The sequence below is a fragment of the Schistocerca cancellata genome, chromosome 1 (genome assembly GCF_023864275.1).
Source record: "Schistocerca cancellata isolate TAMUIC-IGC-003103 chromosome 1, iqSchCanc2.1, whole genome shotgun sequence".
NCBI classification, from domain to species: Eukaryota; Metazoa; Arthropoda; class Insecta; order Orthoptera; family Acrididae; genus Schistocerca; species Schistocerca cancellata.
The window spans coordinates 203394724-203414606 of NC_064626.1; the positions used below are offsets into that span (position 1 = coordinate 203394724).

General features: G+C 38.7%; 1 protein-coding gene across 1 annotated transcript in view; it reads right to left on the reverse strand.

Annotated features, from left to right (window-relative positions):
- Positions 1 to 439: 439 nt before the first annotated feature.
- The window catches only part of LOC126163402 (dynein regulatory complex subunit 2), a 64557-nt gene continuing 45113 nt past the window's right edge, over positions 440 to 19883 (reverse strand). The window contains exons 8-9 of the mRNA XM_049920177.1: positions 5410 to 5586; positions 440 to 784 (exon numbers count right to left, since the gene is read on the reverse strand). Coding sequence (XP_049776134.1) covers positions 440 to 784; positions 5410 to 5586 — 522 coding nt within the window. The remainder of the gene's footprint in view (positions 785 to 5409; positions 5587 to 19883) is intronic.

The following is a 19883-nucleotide window of genomic DNA, read 5'->3' on the forward strand; positions in this document are numbered from 1 at the left end:
GGTTAAAGTAAATATACACTGAAACAACAGTCCAGACAATAGAAACACAGATATGACAACTTAATCTTCTGTTATTCAGCAAAAAGCTGTTTAATCATGAGGCAAAGAGTGATGAAAGCCACTAACTATCTAACTATAATAACAAAACAAAATCGCAGAATTGGCCAATAGCAATACAAAAAGGTTACAAAATCTTCAGGTTTCACAAAGAAAAGTTTTTTAGTACGAGTTACGAGAGAAACTAAATAAAAGGTGCTACAAAAAGCAAACTAAAGTATCTGGCATTTAGGATACTGACATGGGAGCAACACTGTAATATGAAAGACAGAAATATTTAGCTTCGTATAAGTCACCACAACACGAAGTTGTCACTATTTCTTCTGTTTACACTCTATAATATAAAAAAGGCAGTGTTAATACTAGCACTAAATTACAAATATTACACAAATTTTGATCGCAACATATGTTTCACTGCTATACTTCCATTAGCTTCTATGCAAGTTACAGGCCGTCTTTTAGAAGAGATTTTGTCATATCCTTTCATCAGTGTAATGTGCTTTCTTATAGCACGTGTTGTACTTGGACGTGCCCCCATTAAACGTATTTTCACATTTTCAGGATCATTCCCCCTGGACATTACTGACAAATAATGGCGTAATGTTGTTTTAAGCTGTTGATTCTCAATCGTCAAGGCTTCATGATGTAGCTTCAGAGCAGCAGATTCAAGGAAAACATTATTGTACTTCCTCCAAAAGTTTTCAAGCTTCTGGTATGTAAGTATCTCCTGTATAAATGTAAAGCAAATAATATATCAGTAAAGATTTGTTTAAGGCAAGTGCACATACAATGTACAGTATTTTTTCACAGGAAAAGAAACAAAGTAGTAGTAAAATGAACTTGTATGAAGTAACTGTGTGAGAAATAAAACAGAGCTGACAAACACACAAAATTAAAGACAACTGCTGGTTTTTTAAAAAAATATTTATGATTCAGTTAAATGTGGCAGAAAGGAAAACGATAAGTGTAGGTACTGAAAGGAAGGAAAAGCCATGCCAAATTCTGAATCAGGAGAGACCCACACTTCAGTGAATGATTACAAAGTAATAATGGATTTACAGCCATAAATCAAATTACTGAGTAGTCCTAACAAATTAGCTGTTGTGAGATTATGAGTCAAAAATGAGAGCTAAATATAATGGAATAAAAATATAGAAACTAAGAAGACAGAATTGGAAATGGAAAAAGTAAATTGCACAAGAATGAAAAGATTGAGAGACTCTAACAAAAAGGAATAATATTTAAGAAAAGACAAAAAGAAGATATGAAGAAGGGCAACACAATTCAGTAGCCATTTTCAAAATTTGTGAGCATTGGTAGTGAAAGGAAGGATAAAGAAGACACAAAAAATAAAAAAAATTATTGAAGTGCCTGTCATCATGTTCTGCAGTTTCTTGGCAATAGAATGTTGGAAGCTGCCTATTCATTCTGGTATAATTTGTTCATCATAAGAATAAACCCGATGAAAACAAACACAAACGTGATCATTGGTCAGAAGCCATAGCACATGTACATTGGTGTTGTTATGCTCTTAGAAGTAGGTCCTACCTATGTATTAGATATATTATTACTAAGCTACGTTAAATGAAACTTTAAGAAAAATTTTGATGGCTATTAATACATTTGAATATCTTAAAGTTTTAGCTTTAGCGATGCAGTTTTTATTCCAAAAATCGTGCACAGTCACAGCCTCTGCAGCATTGTGCTCTTATTGTTGCACTGTTAATGTACAGTATGAAAATGGCTGAGGCTGCTTTCTGTTCTGTAGTGAAACAAGCATGTGGAATGTGTTTAAAAAGTGCCAAGAAACAGGCTGTTCTTATTGTTTTTCATAAATTTATGGAGATAAGTGGCTTTGGAGTTTTCCAAGAGACTGTATGTAACACAGTTGATTTACAAACCCACATCATATGTGTAGCGCAGTTGGTAGCATAAAGAAATGTTAAACACACACAGATAATGGTTCATCAGTTCAAATCTCCCTGGTATCATTTTTTCTCTCATTCAATTTGAAATACCTACATCTCATAATTACAAAACTCCTCATCATTTTTTATGAATAATGCACATTTTCTTGTTTCTAATTACCCATTGGACGTGAAATTCCTGTTTTCATTTCAAATACAAATTCTTAATTATTGATGTTTTATGAAATACTGTTCATAAAAGTTGCTTAAATTAAGAAAACATAACAATTTAATTTTTAAGGCAAAAATAAAAAACCAAATCCTCTTTTATATCATAGAGGTAGATAAGTATCGTAGTAACATGAAAAACAATTATTTTCACAGCATTGAGCACATTATAGAAATGCTGCATTTTTACATTTGCTACTGTACCATTACAATATGAACCCAACAGAACTGATCTAGAGCCAAGTTGTGGGATTTGGCCCAAGAAGTAACAAGACTGTTAAGCTGCCAGACATACTGGAACTAACGCATGCAGCTTTTTCACATATCACTGCCGAATGCTAATGGGATATAGAACGGCTCATCATAAAAGAAGAAGAGAAAATGCAGTGCCTGGTTGGCTTCAGTGAGTCTGTTGTTGATAAGCTCATTATCGATGTAGCAGGTGACACTTCCAGAACTGAAATGTATTTCTCAGATTCAGATAAGGAAGGAGCTAAGAGATTACCAGACGACTGACTGTAACTAATACCTTCAGTAGCTTCAGTATTCAACAGTAGGGTGAAATCCCTGCAGTATGCTTTTGCATTTTGCATTACACACACTCAGACAAATTACCCTACATTTGAGTTAGAAATTGTCATCACTCTTGTTTGTAATTAGAATACTAATGTCAGGTGAAAACGAGTGCATTTCATGGTTTCCGTCTGGTGCCTAAGAAGCACATGGTAGTGGTGGAGTTCCTTTGAATATTATTTCATTCTCTTTAAAAATTGAATGACATTCCAAGCTATATTGTTTCTTTGCTTGTTTCTTTTTATGCCTGAACTGAAGCTGCTCACATCATTGCAGGTTAGTTGGCCCACTGGCTTGCCAGAGCTGTCCAAGTTTAATGCGCTGGTAAAGCTGTTGTCCCACATTGTCACTCAGTCTATGTGCATGTAATACAGCATAAAACATATCCTTATGATCGTACTTGATTGTACTGGTCACAGTTTGGTTTCCACTCCACATGAAATGAAATCCAATGAGATTCAAGCAAACGCGGAAGAATACATGGTGTAATGTTTGCATCAGGTTTTCTTCTTATAATGAACACAGATAGTCACTAAATTCCAATTTCCAGCTAGTAGTTGTTATGTCAGTATAACATAATGGGGAAAAACTGACAGATCAGTTCATGTATCACATATATGTATATGCTTTTATGAGTTTAGCTTGCCTCGAGAAAGTATGTTTTGCCTGTGGTAGAGTGATGTGCTGCAACATGTGGTGCTTACAAGGTGCTTCAGGCACATCTGAAACTGATACTGCTCAAATAAGTTAAAATCATGGTGTGAAGTCGTGGGCTAATTTTACTAGAGAAGAATTTTAGTTGTTATATTGTCTATGACAGGTTATTTTCATGATGGAAAATTACTTTTGGTAACATTAACATTGTTTCTGGACACAGCTTTAGAATGCCATACACTTGGTGCACCAGCTGATAAACAGATACCATCCATCACAACATTAGGACATAATGGGAATGTTTTCCCTTGTTTTGAAGTGCTACTAGTTTATGTTGATCCAAAATAGCCTGAAAGAAATGCTTGATTTCTGTTTCATCAATGAAATTTCATTATTGAAAAGCATTCTAAATAGCCTACTGCTCATTTTCTTACTGAGAATCTCTGCAGCAGATTAGATCCCTTTCCCACAAAATCCAGAAGTCCATGGCTTTAAGAGAGAAGAATCTTAGCATGTATGTGATCCCAGTTGTTGAAGAGGGGTCACCACTGCTTGAGGGGTTACCATTGTTTGCATATTCACTCACACATTGTGTCCCAAAAATCACATCATGAAGTACAGCCTTAAGAAATGTGGCATGAGTCCAGTTATACAAAAACAGACAACAGTGGGCTTAATGTGGTCAGAAGCATCGTAGCAGCCGTGAGGTAACTGACTGTTAAAATCTAAAAAAGCAGTTTCGAATTTGGAAGATGGAAGGAAAAAGAAAGGAGTGAAGGATGTCAACCATTAATATTTTGTCACTATTGGGACTTAAGGTCCTCCAGACAATAACCATGAAGAGATTTACAATGGTTGCATTGCAGAAGATAGTTTCATCTTCAAAATCAAACAAACAGTTGTTCAAATATCTAAGAATGATAATAAATAATTTTGTGGGCTAGGAAGTCAAGGAAGCGTTCAATAAAATATAGACCATGTAATTTGAAATGCAAATATTGATTGAGATACAATACCTGTTACAAGAAGCAAGTAAAGTGGCCATAAGACAGCCAATAGGTTATTGACAATGGACTATGAATGTTGGTTAACCAGGACAGAATTGTGTTCTGAAAGGAACTTGATACTAAAAACAATAGAATGACTACAATGATCAATCTGTATATCTTAGGAGACATGAAAAGATAATGGTGCAAGATTACATCGGTGACATGTTTAATAAATTCATAATGGTAGACTCACAATGAGCCCAAATGCTTCAGTAGGCCTTAAGAGTTCAGTTCCTGTTGTTAATATATGACTATGGGGTATACTTGTATTTTAAATGTGATACCTCTGAAAAGCTGACAGAAGCTTTTTGATAAATACTCTGTATTATGCCACGCAACTGCAGTAAAGCCATGTCCATTACAAGGTTCAGAATAATATTGCATTTCTGAGGCAGTCAACAGAACAAGATCCACTTGTACATAGATCAGATATGCTGGTTAATGATGTTCAAGTGGTGCATTACTGTCACACTGGGGCATACAACTATTTGAAACAAACACCTTTTAAACACTAATATTCTTAAATTACACTTGGAGACATACAACATAGGGCAAAAACAAGGCAGTAATAACAATTGTATCTCATCTGTGAAACTGCTTACTGGAGACAGGAGGGTTCCTTAGTAGTAGGTAAAGTGAAGGAGTGCAGATTATAATGATGTGCCTACTCAGAGCTAGTTGTGTGATATTTATGTCACAAGAAAATTATATCGAAGCAGAAAACTGAAGAAAATGGCAGGTCTAGTACACATATAGACAATTAATGGGGAGTTACTAAATAGATTAAATTCAACATAGGAGAAATGTACTTAAATGGTTATATCATCCCCCCCCCCCCCCCCCCCCCCCCGGATGCTAAAATGCAACACATCGTTCCAGGAACATTAATAGAGTTATTACTGACAAACATTTGGTTTAAAGATCATGAATTTATTCAATACCTCTAGTAATGGATCACTGATATCTTGTTTCTCCAGTGTCTTGAGATCATCGCCTTCACTAGGTGGTAATAAATCAAACCCAAAGGGAATAACTTTCTCTCTTTCAGTCTCATATTTACTACAGATTCCAAACAAATGAAAGATCTGTTCTGCTTTTTTGATGATTACATTTAGTTCCTGGAAGTAAATAGGCAGCAAGTCAGATGTGAGACATACAATTGCTTTCTACAAAATAAAAAAATTTCTGTATAAACATGTATACAAAACACACACACACACACACACACACACCAGATTCTTCCTCAGTGATAAAGAATATGGCCCAATACAGTGTAAGCCAAAAAGTCTTCACTGAACCAATTACCATATCTTCATTTATACACTGAATGAGCCTCATTAACATCAATAATAACTTTATCTCTAGAGTAACAATGAAGCTTTTCCATTTTATGCTTTAATACAGCAGTTAATCTGCATCTTATCCTATACTCATAAAAGTTCTCTCCCCCCCCCCCCCCCCCTCCCTCACCCCTTTTAAATAAAATAAAAAACAGCAGTTACTTTCCAATTAAACTGTACAAGTTCTATATAAAAGTGAGCTTCTTGACAGCAGAAATAAACATTGACTAAATTTCAGGGTATTTTTCTGCACTGTATTGCAGCATGGAGGTGTTAATGTAGTGTACACACTGCAGTCTCCAACCTTTAGTGCATACGGTAGGCTAAGTCACATGAATTGCGGTAGAAGAATACAGCTAAACATGCCATCACTTCTCTCAGTCTGACTTTTATTGTTTCTAGCAGGATCCTCTCATAAGAACCTTTGGCACTGGATACAGTTTCTATTCAACCGCATTATGTATGTGATTCTGCTGAATTCTGTCCCTGTCTCTGTGAGTTCCAATTGTGTAGTGCTTTATTCACAGTTCTTATGCTTAACAAAACTCTTCCTACTGGAGACATGACAGGGTATGACATGAGTGGGGTGGTATTTATTTATTTATGTTTTTTTTGCATATAGCCATGAAGCTGATGACGTTTGCACACTTCATACTGAGAATAATTCAATAATGTGACTTCAATAAATGAAATAATATGTACTACATACCGTAGTGGTACATACATTTATCTTAATATTCTTAATATGTTACCTGTTGCAACAGAACTCCTTCAGCTTTGAATTCACTGATTGTATACAAACACTTATTGACTAGGAAAGCTTTGCTTCACAAGTTTTCAAAGTATGTGGCAGCTTGTTGATCCATATCTGCCAATTAATGTATGGACTATGGTCAGTTATATTTAATTTTGTCCTCAGCCTGAAACAGTTATCCTTACTTCTGGTGTCATAATTATGACTATCTCTGCGCCTGCATACTTTATTTTGGCTACGCACACAAAATATTAGAGTTTATACAGATATGAGGAAAATATTATCAAATAAATATGTAGGCCAAAGAATTCATGGTAGGATTCATTGGATCTTAGTCCATGAATTAAGCTAACTGCTCTTCTATTCAGGTGTGTGTCTGCAGCACAGCACCACAGTTCAATCCCATAATTAAGTAATGGGTAAATTGTTCTGTAACACACAGCATCTACACAGAGAAACAGTGAGAGCAATAAACACACACATATCTCAGCAAGACCACAATGTGTAACTTATGCCTGGCAGAAAATGGTAGCTTAGAACCAGATGGAAAAGCCAGACACGAATCTACCCATAGAAACAAGTAATGATGAATTAACTGTTTTTCACAATTCTGGAGGAAAGCAGCAATATACTATTCTTGCTGGCTAGTAGCTATTCCCTGGTAGCTGTTTTAGTGTCCAAAGAACTACGTGACATCACAATTTTTGTCAGCTGAATAATGTTATGAGTAAAGAACATTCAAGAAAATTTGTGGGCATAAGGAAAAGCACACAGTGTCACAAATTAACTTCTTCATTCATGGAAATTTGTATAATTAATGAAATTTTAATTGCTGTCCTTGCAGGTGATGTGAGAACACAAAGGCAACACCTTGATATCTGTGCAAGCTAAGCTGAGCTAGCCATTACACATATTTTTTATTTTTATATCTCCTGCAGCTATAGACAAGAAAATGAATATGCTGATGGTCAGACAAACTACACCAGACTCAATTAGTGCCAACAGCAGTGTGAACTATTCTCAATGAGATTACTGTATGCCAATTCCAGTGGATGTGAGGCTGGCAGTACCTCTCACTATTTAAGTACACAACTAGCCACACCAAGGCCACTTCACTGCAAGTTCATCAATGAGTTTACTGTATGCTGTATTGACAACACTACTGTTATCTGGATTTCTCTCTTTCTTGTTGTTTTGGATTGTTTTCAGTAACTCATAATGTCTTGGCTAGTCTCACACTTTGTTGAACCATGAGAGTCATAGTTTGGTTTTCTCACACTTTTTGTGAAAATATGAAAGTGTGAACTTAGTGGCAGCACTTCTGTGCGAAGGACAGTTACCAAGCATGTGAAGACAGAAGCCCCTTTTCCAAGGTGTTATGGGCATATTATTAATAACAGCTGTAAATGTGTACACATATTTTTAGTAAAATTTACCAATGTAAAAAATTATGGTTATTGTTAGCCAGTGCTGGTGTGTTTATGTCTGCAGCAATATTACATGTGTATCATCTGTGAGCAAGTTACTGTGTTAGTGCATTAATCAGTATTAACTGTGAGTTTTTGTTGCTTAATTCCTTAAGTGGGTATTACACATGCATGCAACTCTGTCAGTGGCTAATAGTCCTTAGTGCAGGCTGGCACAGTCACACCACATGCCTTGTTCAATTATGGAAACATTTCTTTGCAGAAGCAAGTAATATCTTATTTTCATAGACCTAAAAAACTGTTAACTGTGTAAAATATTTTAAAACAAGGTGCTTCATACAAATGAACTTCACAATTCTATACACCAATTAAAATGTCTCTTCCAATACTTCCTTTCATATTCCATATGACCTCGTTGGTCTTTTCTTCACTGTGCTTGGCAAAAAAAGTCTAGAAAGTGCCTGGCTTTGAAACAAATTGCTTCTGGTGTTTGAGGTACGTGTTCAACTGATGATCATTGTAATAAAGCTGACATAGCCAACAGTTCACTAAGACTAATCAAGAGTTCCATTCCGAGTTTTCCACCGCCATCTGTTTTTACTCAGAACATGTGCACTGAAACATACAATGTCTGATAAATGATGAAAAGCTTCTAATACAGTATTTCAGTCTGCTCCATGCGATATCTTTGCAACTGGGATTAACTCCTATCCATACTTCCCATATTCTTGATGTAACCCATGACAACACATGGCTTTTGCGTAACTTTATTCTTTAAATGCACCAGCTAAGAATGTGGTGGCCATTAGGCCATTAAAAAGTCTCTCTCATCCTTCCATTTCTTCAAAATCTGCTTGGTGCTGTATGCCATAAGACATTCTCCCCTCTTCAGTCTTTCATTTTTCGTGAAGTCAAGCAAGACCTGTCTGTATTGTTGTATTATGCCAACAACATCAGTATTCTCACTTCCAAGTTTGACAACCAAGCGTTAACTATTATGCTAGTAATTGAAGTAAATACAGTAACACTTTCCAAGCAAGCTCCAAAACAATTTGAGTAATTGTTTTCTCTCCATGATAATGACTAGCATAGTTTGTGTCCTTTCCAGTATACATGTACATGCAGCAGACAGTATCAGACTGCCTTAACACTGTGTAATGGTACTTGAATTATGTAACCATTACGGCACCTCAACTCAACCTCTCGATACCAGCTATATTCTACTGTGTTTCTGTAAAGTAGTTGACATATTTCTGAGACAACATTCAGATTTGATTTCATTAATGTAGAGGCACTTTGATACATCGATATGTTTATGTTGCAATGATATTATTCTTATGTGTATTCTTTCTTTTGTCACAATCTTTGACTTACTTGTAACTCTTGATTTTTGGGCGCGTAAGCGATTATTAGTTACCGTATTTACTCGAATCTAAGCAGCACTTTTTTTCCGGTTTTTGTAATGCAAAAAGCCGCCTGCGGCTTAGAATCGAGTGCAAGGCAAGTGGAAGTTCTGAAAAATGTTGGTAGGTGCCGCCACAACTAACTTCTGCCATCGTAAAGGCACAAAGATAAATACTGGCGCCAAAACCTCCGCGTCAGTAAATAAATTAAAAAAAAAAGGTGGAAGACGAGCTTTTTTTCTCCGCCCCGAGTTTCGACCACTGCATTTTCATACATTATCCAACAAAGTAAATACAAATTCCGTATTGTTGATCTTCGAATGTAGCAGAATTTCAATGTACTAAGAAAATCTGACATGCAAGACTGTTTGGAATGTTTGTCTATATGGCCAACTCTACTTTCTGAATTTTTTCCTACCCGTGAGAAGAGATGGTTGCTAATAGGAACCTGATGAAATGTGAATCACATATGCAGTATTCTCTTCACCATAAGAATAATACGAATATCAACATTTTGTCATGTATTCTTTTGTGTTTGCTGCTATCTCATTTAAATCCTGCCTGCCTAATAAACTACGAAACTAGAGTGAAACAGCAAACGCGGAAGAATATACGTATCGTGTCATGTTTATATTCGTATTATTCTTATGCCTAATAGTGATACAGTGAGAAATGAAGCACGGCAACTGACTAGCTTTGTAATTCTAAGATGACTCTAATTTCTGTGCAGAATTTGATGTACCAAAGAAGCGGCCGCAAAGATTTTCAAACGGAGAAACATTTTCGCCTAACTCTCGTTCAGAACATGTTCTATCATACGCAGTCTATTATTTGGTTCTTGTTGATCATTATCAAAGAAAGCAACAGTGTAAGTAACAACAAATAGCAGTCTCTTGCCATTGTTTCGCTAATGAGACGATTACTCTCTCTTTTTTTTAAATTGTAAGCGGCAGTAGCGCGCACAAAAGCAAGCCATGCCGCGAGCGGCGACAGGCCGTAAACACGCACTATCAATGCGACAAACAATGCGTGACACAGTACAGTAATACATTTTCAGCTTAGAGTGCTGCAAACACCTATAACAAAGAAAACAGCACTTATCTGATCAAAGCAAAATGAGCAATCGATTCAAACCAGATGAAGCACGTGAAAAAGTAAGGGTACCCGTATAAATACGGACGGAGCGCCTGACGCATAGCAATGGCTACCTGGTAAAGCTTAACTGCTAAGCTTACGACTCGAACCAAACTACTGTAGCTGTATCGTCATTCATTCGACCTAAATTGTGTCTCATATTACAATGGACCAAATTTGTTTCGATTTGGAGGTGCGGCCTAAAACTACTCTCCCCTTGAATTTCGAGTCTCAAATTTCCGGTGCGGCTTAGATTCGGGAATTTTTTTTTCCTTTATTTCGAGTCTCATTTTTCAGGTGCGGCTTAGATTCAAGTGTGGCTTAGATTCGAGTAAATACGGTAGTTAGAGTCGGACCTTGAAAAAGTCAAGTCATGTTGGAAAGATGCATATAGTAGCCACTTTATAAAATGTGAACTTTAACAGTGAGGAAGATGTTTTCAAGTATGTTTTGTATTGTGAAGTGATGTTTTGTGTGTTACGTAATATTGGAGCAAAAGTAATAAAAAAGAAGTGTAACTTAAATTCGGAGTGCTGATTACCTTTTTACATCACCATTGTCCTGCAAAAGTGTAATCTTCAAGAATGGTTTCTGAAGCGCATCTATAAAACTTTTGAATATAGCAGAATAAAACCTAGGCCTCTTTGCATCCGAGCTTGGAATCATCACCACCTAGATTTTCGACGACTGAGCCATGATTTTACTACGAGACCAGCATGGGAAACTCGAAAAGATGAGTGTCTAGTTTATTCATTATTACATGAAATGACTTTATTAACTGTGCTCTAATGACACCTGCCACATAATAACTATGTTGTTGCCCGATAATGCAGTATTTAGCAGCGTGAGCAACACCACAATCATTATTAAATTTTCACCTTTGTTGTGGTAGGGTTGTTAGAACTGCCAATACTAAGTGTGAAAAACCTAACAGTCATATGCCTTCCCTAATCATATGCCTTCCCTAACAATAGCTTTTGACAATAGGTTTCTAATCTTCCACCTAAATGTGCTGTCAATCAGAAACAAATTAAATGAAATAGACATCTTCTTAAACACAAACCAGTCACTTATCTCCTGTATAAACGGGCACTGGCTCACACAAGCTATATCTGCCTTGTACATTCCTGAAGGATACAAGCTAGCAAGTACTTTCTGTAGGACTAAAATTAGACATGGAAGAGTGTCTATGTTTGTAAATAAAATGTTTAATATTAGCTAATACATACTGAACACTGAAATGTTATCATAAGTGGAAGTTTTTGAAATTACAGCTGTATCTTTTTCTAGTTTGGAGCTTACACTTGTCTCTGTCTACCGTAACCAGCACCCTGACGTTACTGCATTCATTGAAAATGTATAGAATCTCACAAATTACCTGGAGACGAAAAATGGCAACTTCAAGCCTGTGTTTATTGGAATGTTAATCTTGACATTAGGTGTAAAACTCAAACTATGGTCTGCTTTTTAATCTATTTATAAGCTGCCAATTTTTACTGTGTACATGCAGCAAGATAAGATGCATGCTTGGACAATAGAATTACCAAAATAACCTTGAATTAGATTATGGTGTGATAGGTCCAACGTTATCAAATCACTGGGCCTACAGACGCCTACTGACATTGTTAGTAAAATGTACAGCAACCCTCTTATGTCGAGAAATTGAAAATGTTAAAAGCAGATCACATTATTTACTTGAGGAACAAGTTAGCCAAAGTCAAGTGGCTGTCCACAACCAAGTAAAAGAGTCAAAACTGATTATGCACCAAACAAACAAAATACATCAGACTGGTACACACCTTACATAAAAGAACCCGAGAGATATACTTTTTGCCATGTACACTGAAACAAAAGCTGGCAATCCTGTTATGAGGCAGGTAAAGGGCACAAATATAAATTTACAGGAAGGAAATGCAGGTACCAAAGAAGCCAATAAATGCAAGGCAGCATGGAAGGCAGTAAACTCTGTAGCAGGGAAACACTAAGCAAATGGCTACAGTCTCACCCGAGGTGCTAAAGAACTTCTTCATAAATTGTGCAACACAGGGAAAATCTGCTACCTCAGACACAGATGAAAATAATTCTGATGATATGAGAACACAGTCTTTCGCGACAGCACTGATATGTAAAACATTCTTGGTTTTTTTGCTCGTCAATTTGAGATAAAGTCGTGAGCTTTTGATGATAGCCTCCATTGGCATCGTCATGAGCAACTGACAGTCTTCACTGCTTCTGTGGTAGCCTTATATAGCCCATTGACAGCTTCTGATTGGTCAGCTTCTGGTAGGACGGCGATTACGTACTTCTGTCTGCACTGGTGGTGCTACCGCTACCATGGGAGCGTAAGTACTGCAAGGAATGTCTCCACTGCTTCTCTGCATTGAGCGCTCATTTCCATGCACCGCTCAGATAATATCTGCTATCACAGTTACTGTTCTTCTCGCTCATTCTTATTTCAACAGCCTCCTTAACAACACAATCCCAGTTTGTGGAATCATGGGACAAATTTTTTGTTTTGTCAAACACTATTTTATGTTTCTTTGTGAGGCTGTGCTCCACAATTGCCAATTTCTCTAGTTCTCTATTTTTAATATGCCATTGGTGTTCTGCACAGTGGTCGGAAATTGTACAAATGGTCTGACCTACATAATAGCTTCCACACTCACATGGGATATTATAAATTCCGGGGACTCTGAGACCGAAACTGTCCTCAGCAGGGCTCATCATCTCCTTAATTTTCTTAGGAGGACAAAAAATCGGTCTTATATCCTGCCTACCCAGGACTCTTCCTATTTTACTGGATATAGTGCCACAAAAAGGAAGAACCACAATCTGTGATCATCCTGTGAGTGTGCAGCATTTTCACATTTCCTTTTCTTGGAGAGTGCTGCCTTTATATCTCATGCACCATAGCCATTCTCTTGAAATAGGTACTTCAGATGGTTAATTTTGGACTTCAAGTGCTCCTCATCAGAAACAGTTTATGCTCTATATAGCAATAAACAGGATGATGGAAACACTGTGCATTAAGATATAAATCAGTATGCATTGGCTTGTGGTAAAACAGAGTGGCCGAGACACCTGTCCGTCTGTCATTGTACTAAAATGTCTAAAAATGGCAATCTTCCTTCCTTCTCTGTCCCGACAGTGAACCAGATGTTCAGATGTATGCTGTTCATGCATTCCATGTATTTTTCAAGAGCTTTTGCGCTGTGTGGCTAGACAATAAATGTATCATCAACATAATGATAAAATAATGATGGCTGGAGGGAAGCTGAATTTAATGCACATTCCTCAAAGTTCTCCATAAAAAAATAGCCAGTGATAGAGAAAATGGAGAGCCCATTGCCATACCATCCGTCATTTCATAAAATTTACTGCCATACAAGAAGTAGGTGGTCATCATCACATGACAGAACAACTTCATAGTATCAGGAGGAAAAAGATCTGCCAGCATTTTCAAAGTGTCCTCCACAGGAACTTTTGTGAACAGTGATACCACATCAAGGCTGACTAAAATGTCATTTGGACCAACTCTAATCTGTTTGATTTTCTCAATCAACATATGGGAGTATTTGATGAGATGTTCACAACGGCCGACTATAGGAGTCATCAACTTTGTTAGGTATTTGGCCAGCTTGTAGATGGGAGAACCAATTGCACTGACAATAGGTCTCAAGGGAACATTATCCTTGTGGATCTTTGGTAGTCAGTACAACCTTGGAGGTCCAAGAGCTCAGCCTCTGAGATTTTTCGTAACATCATCTGGTAGACCAGAACTCTTCAGTTGCTTTTTCGCCTCAACTAAGCCTCCCAAATCTAATATCAGTAGAGAAAAGAGAGAGGGGTTCCATTTACTTCAGAGAGATGAAAATTTTGTCATATTACCAGCTGACCAAGGAAATGCCACTGTCATTCTTAATACTACCAAATATCATAACAAAATGGCATCGCTATTGGAGGACAATACATACAAATGTATTAAATGGGACCCAACTTTGATGTACAGCAGAAAAAATATGGAGCTACTGAGGAATTCTGGTCTACCACATGATGTTACAAAAAATCACAGAGTCCAAGCTCCTAGACCTCCCAGGTTGTACGGACTACTGAAGATCCATAAGGATATTGTTCCCTTGAGGCCTATTGTCAGTGCAATTGGTTCTCCTACCTACAAGCTGGCCAAATACCTAACAAAGTTGATGACTCCTATAGTCAGCGGTTGTGAATATCTCATCAAAAACTTCCAGACGTTCATGGAGAAAATCAAACAGATTAGATTTGGTCCAAATGACATTTTAGTCAGCCTGGATGTGATATCGTTGTTCACAAAAGTTCCTGTGGAGGTCACTTTGAAAATGCTGGCAGATCTTCCTCCTCCTGAAACTATCCAGCACTTGATGCGACCACCTTCTTCTTGTATGGTAGCAAATTTTATGAAATGATGGATGGTATGGCAATGGGTTCTCCATTATCTCCATTATTGGCAATTTTTTTTTAAGTATTTTGAAGAAAGTCCGTTAAATTTGGCTCCCCTCTGTCCATCTTTATTTCATCATTATGTTGATGATACATTTATGGTCTGACTACATGGCGCAGAAGCTCTCGAACAATTCATGCAACACATGAACAGCATATAACCAGTTCACTGTCAAGATGGAGAAGGTAGGAAGGTTGACATTCTTAGACATTTTAGTACAATGTCAGGCAGACAGGCATCTCAGCCACTCTGTGTACTGCATTATATCTTAATGCACAGACTTTCCATCATCCTACACAGAAGAGAGCCGTTTTGAGCATGTTGGTATAAAGAGAAAAAACTGTTTCTGACGAAGAGCTTTTGCAGTCCGATGTTAACCATCTGAAGTACATGTTCCGAAAGAATGGCTATGGTGCACAAGATACAAAGGCGGCATTCTCCAAGTAAAGGAAATGTGAAAATGCTGCACACTCACAGGATGAACCAACGATTGTGGTTCTTCCTTTTCGTGGAGCTATATCCAGTTAAATAGGAAGAGTCCTGGGTAGGGGGGATATAAGACCAATTTTTTGTTCTCCTAGGAAATTAAGGAGATGATGCTCCATATTAAGAACCATTTCGGTCTCAGGGTCCCTGGAATTTATAATATCCCCTGTGAGTGTGGAAGCTGTTACATAGGTCAGACCATTCGTACCATTTTCAACCACTGTGCACAACACCAACGCCATATTGAAAATAGAGAACTAGAGAAATCGGCAACAATAGAGCACAGTCTCACTAACAGACATAAAATACTGCTTGACAAAACAAAATTTTTGTCCCATGACTCCACATACTGTGATTGTATTGTTAAGGAGGCTGTTGAAATAAAAATGGGCGAGAACTTTAACCGTGATAGCAGATACTATCTGAGCAGTGCATGGAAATGAGCGCTCAATGCAGAGAAGCAGTGGAAACATTCCTTGAAGTGTTTACATTCCCAAAGAAGCACTGGCACCACCAGCACAGACGGACACTGACACCATCTGTGACAGCAGTACGTAATCGCTGACCAACCACAAGCCAACTAATCAGAAGCTGTCTATGTGCTATATAAGGCCACCACACCAACAGTGAAGACAGTCCTGACAATGGCAATGAAGGCTATCATCGAAAGCTCAAGATTTTATCCCGAATTGATGCAGCAAGAAAACCTAGAATGTTTTACATAATTCTGAAGGTACTTTGAACAATAAAGGCCTATCTGATATGAGATACATTACTTTTAAGTGGATTGAAGTCAGTTGAAAGATTGTACACCAAACTGTATCTAATCCACGTACCGTATTTACTCGAATTTAAGCCGCACTCGAATCTAAGCCACACCTGAAAAATGAGACTCGAAATCGAGGAAAAAAAAAAATTTCCCGAATCTAAGCCGCACTTGAAATCTGAGACTCGAAATTCAAGGGGAGAGAAAAGTTTTAGGCCGCACCTCCAAATCGAAACAAAGTAGGTCCATTATAATATGAGACACAATTTACGCCAAATGAATGACGATACAGCTATAGTAGTTTGGTTCGAGTCGTAAGCTTAGCAGTTAAGCTTTACCAGGTAGCCGTTGCTATGGGTCAGGCGCTCCGACCGTATTTATACGGGTACCCTTCCTTTTTCACGTGCTTCGTCTGGTTTGAATTGATTGCTTATTTATCTTTGATCTGATAAGTGCCGTTCTCTTTGTTATAGGTGTTTACGTCACTCAAAGCTGAAAATGCATTACTGTACTGTGTCATGCATTGTTTGTCGCATTCTGATAATGAGTGTTTACTACCTGTCGCCGCTCGCGGCATGGCTTGCTTTTGTGCGCGCTACCGCCACTTACAATTTTAAGAAAAAGAGAGGAATTGTCTCATTAGCGAAACAATGGAAAGAGACTGCTATTTGTTGTTACTTACACTGCTGCTTTCTTTGATAGTGATCAACAAGAACCAAATAACAGACTGCGTGTGATAGAAGATGTTCTTAACAAGAGTTCAACGAAAATTTTTTTCCGTTTGAAAATCTTTGCAGACGCCTCTTTAGTACATAACTTTCTGCACAGAAATTACAGTCATCTTAGATTTAAAAATCTAATCAATTGCCGTGCTTCATTTCTGACTGTATTACTATTCGGCATAAGAATAATAGGAATATAAACATGACATGATATGTATATTCTTCCGCATTAGCTGTTGTCTCACTCTAGTTTCGTAGTTTATTAGGCAGACAGGATTTAAATGAGATAGCAGCAAACACGAAAGAATACATGGCAAAATGTTTATTATTATGGTGAAAAGAATGCTGCATGTGATTCACAAAAGTTCCTATTCATAAAAGTTCCTATTAGTAACAATCTCTCCTCACAGGTAGGAAAAAATTCAGAACGCAGAGTTGGCCATATTGACAAACATCCCAAACAGTCTTGCCAGTCGGATTTTCGTAGTGCATTGAAATGCTGCTACATTCGAAGTTCAACAATATGGAATTTGTATTTACTTCGTTTGGTAATGTATGAAAATGCAGTGGTCGAAACTCAGGGCAGAGAAAAAAAGCTCATCTTCCACCATTTTTTAAATTTATTTACTGGGGCAGAGGTTTTGGTGCCAGTATTTATCTTTGTGCCTGCGAAGCGCTACATATATTCAACGACAGAAGTTAGTTGTGGCGGCACCTACCAACATTTTTCAGAACTTCCGCTTTGCACTCGATTCTAAGCCGCAGGCGGTTTTTTGGATTACAAAAACCGGAAAAAAAGTGCGGCTTAGATTCGAGTAAATACGGTAACTCACATATTGTATATATTTATGGCTTTTCAAATTACATCCTAAAATACATCTCTGATATTATAGTGTTTTCTCTGATTTTCTTTATAAACTACATGTTTCCAGTTGGAAAATTCCTTAATGCCTTGAAATCCAAAACTGTTGTCCTAGTTTAGAAGAAGGAAGATAAAAACAATCCTGACAGTTACAGGTCAATATTCCTCATTTCCGTAATGTCTAAGTGTCGTAGAACACTGCACAAATGACCAATTATGCAGCTACTATGAGAACAATGAGCTTGTAGCGACGCTGCTGCACGCTAATTCAACCTTACCGGTGTGTGTGTGTGCTGTGCGCATGTGTCAGTGCAGTGGTGTGCGGTCGTAATTACTTTACGCGACGTTTGTGTAGTTCCACGCCCAGCCTCTAGAGGCGCTGTGTTTTCTAGCTTTTATATGCGTTCTGTTTATTATTATTATTATTCCTTGGTTTTTGAGTTAGTGAGTACTTCCGTGCCTCCTGACTTGTGTGGACGAGTACTGTTTTCTCTTCTAACTACGGAAGTTTTCCGAGGATTAAGGATCCTCTGTATAGGCCGGAAGCAAATTTTATAGCTGCGATCTGTCCATGCATGCCGGGTGTCGTCAGATACGCGCTCGCAACAAAGTTATTGTTGCTCAACTGAAGGTCTTCATTCTTCTGAATCACGTTAAGCAAAGGTCGGACAGCCACCAGTTTAGATGAACCCGACAAGTGGTGACCCCGACATGATTCAAGCCGAGACCGACGTGATTAAGAAGAAGCAGCCATGAGCTACGTAAGTAACGAGCACATAATGACCGAACAGCAGGCCGTCTCCAGGATTGCAGTCCATTTGCCGCCGTTCTGGCCTGACAACCCGGTACTCTGGTTCGCGCAGGCAGAGGCAAGTTTTAGCTGCGCTGGAATAACGGTCGAAGCAACTAAATTTGCGCTGATTGTGAGCCAACTCGACCAACATTATGCAGCCGAGGTGCAGGACATAATCACAGCACCGCCTGAGGCTGGAGCTTATGCCAGGCTAAAATCAGAGTTGATTCGACGGGTGGCCGCATCACAAGAGGACCGGATACATCAGGTTCTGACACAGGAAGAAATTGGCGACAGGAAGCCTTCTCAATACCTGCAACATCTATGCAGCAAAGTTGACACCGTTACTGTGCCAGACATTCTGCTCAGAACGCTGTAGAGCAGTAGGTTGCCGCCGCAAATAAAAGCCATAATCGCCTCACAAACGGATATGCCGCTGGATGACGTGGCGCAGCTAGCAGACCAGATTCAGGACGCGATCACACCAGCTCCGGTCAGCGCAGTCGCGGCGTTGGACAACAGTGCAAACAGTACCGCATCTGTAGCACGCTGCCAAGGTTGAGCTTTTGTGCGCCCAGGTCAGTGCGCTGCTGGCACGTGACGATGACAATAATAGAAGAAGCCGATACAGACGGCGGCGTTCGAGAAGCACATCTTCCAGCGGTACTACCACTCCACAAGGCGAGGTACCATTGTGCTGGTACCACCGACGATTCGGCGATCAGGCAAGGAAGTGCACATCACCATGCTCGCACCCAAACGCCACCAGCGGTCGACAATAGGCGCAACCGACTGCCAGTTATCCTCCAAGCGCCTGTTCATTGCCGATAGGAGTTCCGGCGTAAAGTTTTTAATTGACACTGGGTCGGACTTGAATATCATACCACGAACAGCCGTACATCGTTGCCGGCCGCCAACTGCCTTCCGTTTGACGGCTGCCAACAATTCTTCCATCGCAACATATGGCACACAGAGGATGGAGCTTAATCTCGGCCTATGTCGCGCGTACGAGTGGAATTTTACAGTGGCTGACGTCATGGAGGCGATCGTCGGGGCTGATCTCCTCGCGCAGTACCACCTGCTGCCAGACGTCGCGAACGCACGCTTGGTAGACAGCGTCACTGGCTTAGCAGTCATGGGTTTCTGTCACAACACCGCAATGCACAGTGCCAAGTTGGTCCATGCTATGGAGGGTGAGTACACTGAATTACTGCTTAACTATCCGAACTTGACCAGGCCGCCCGGCGC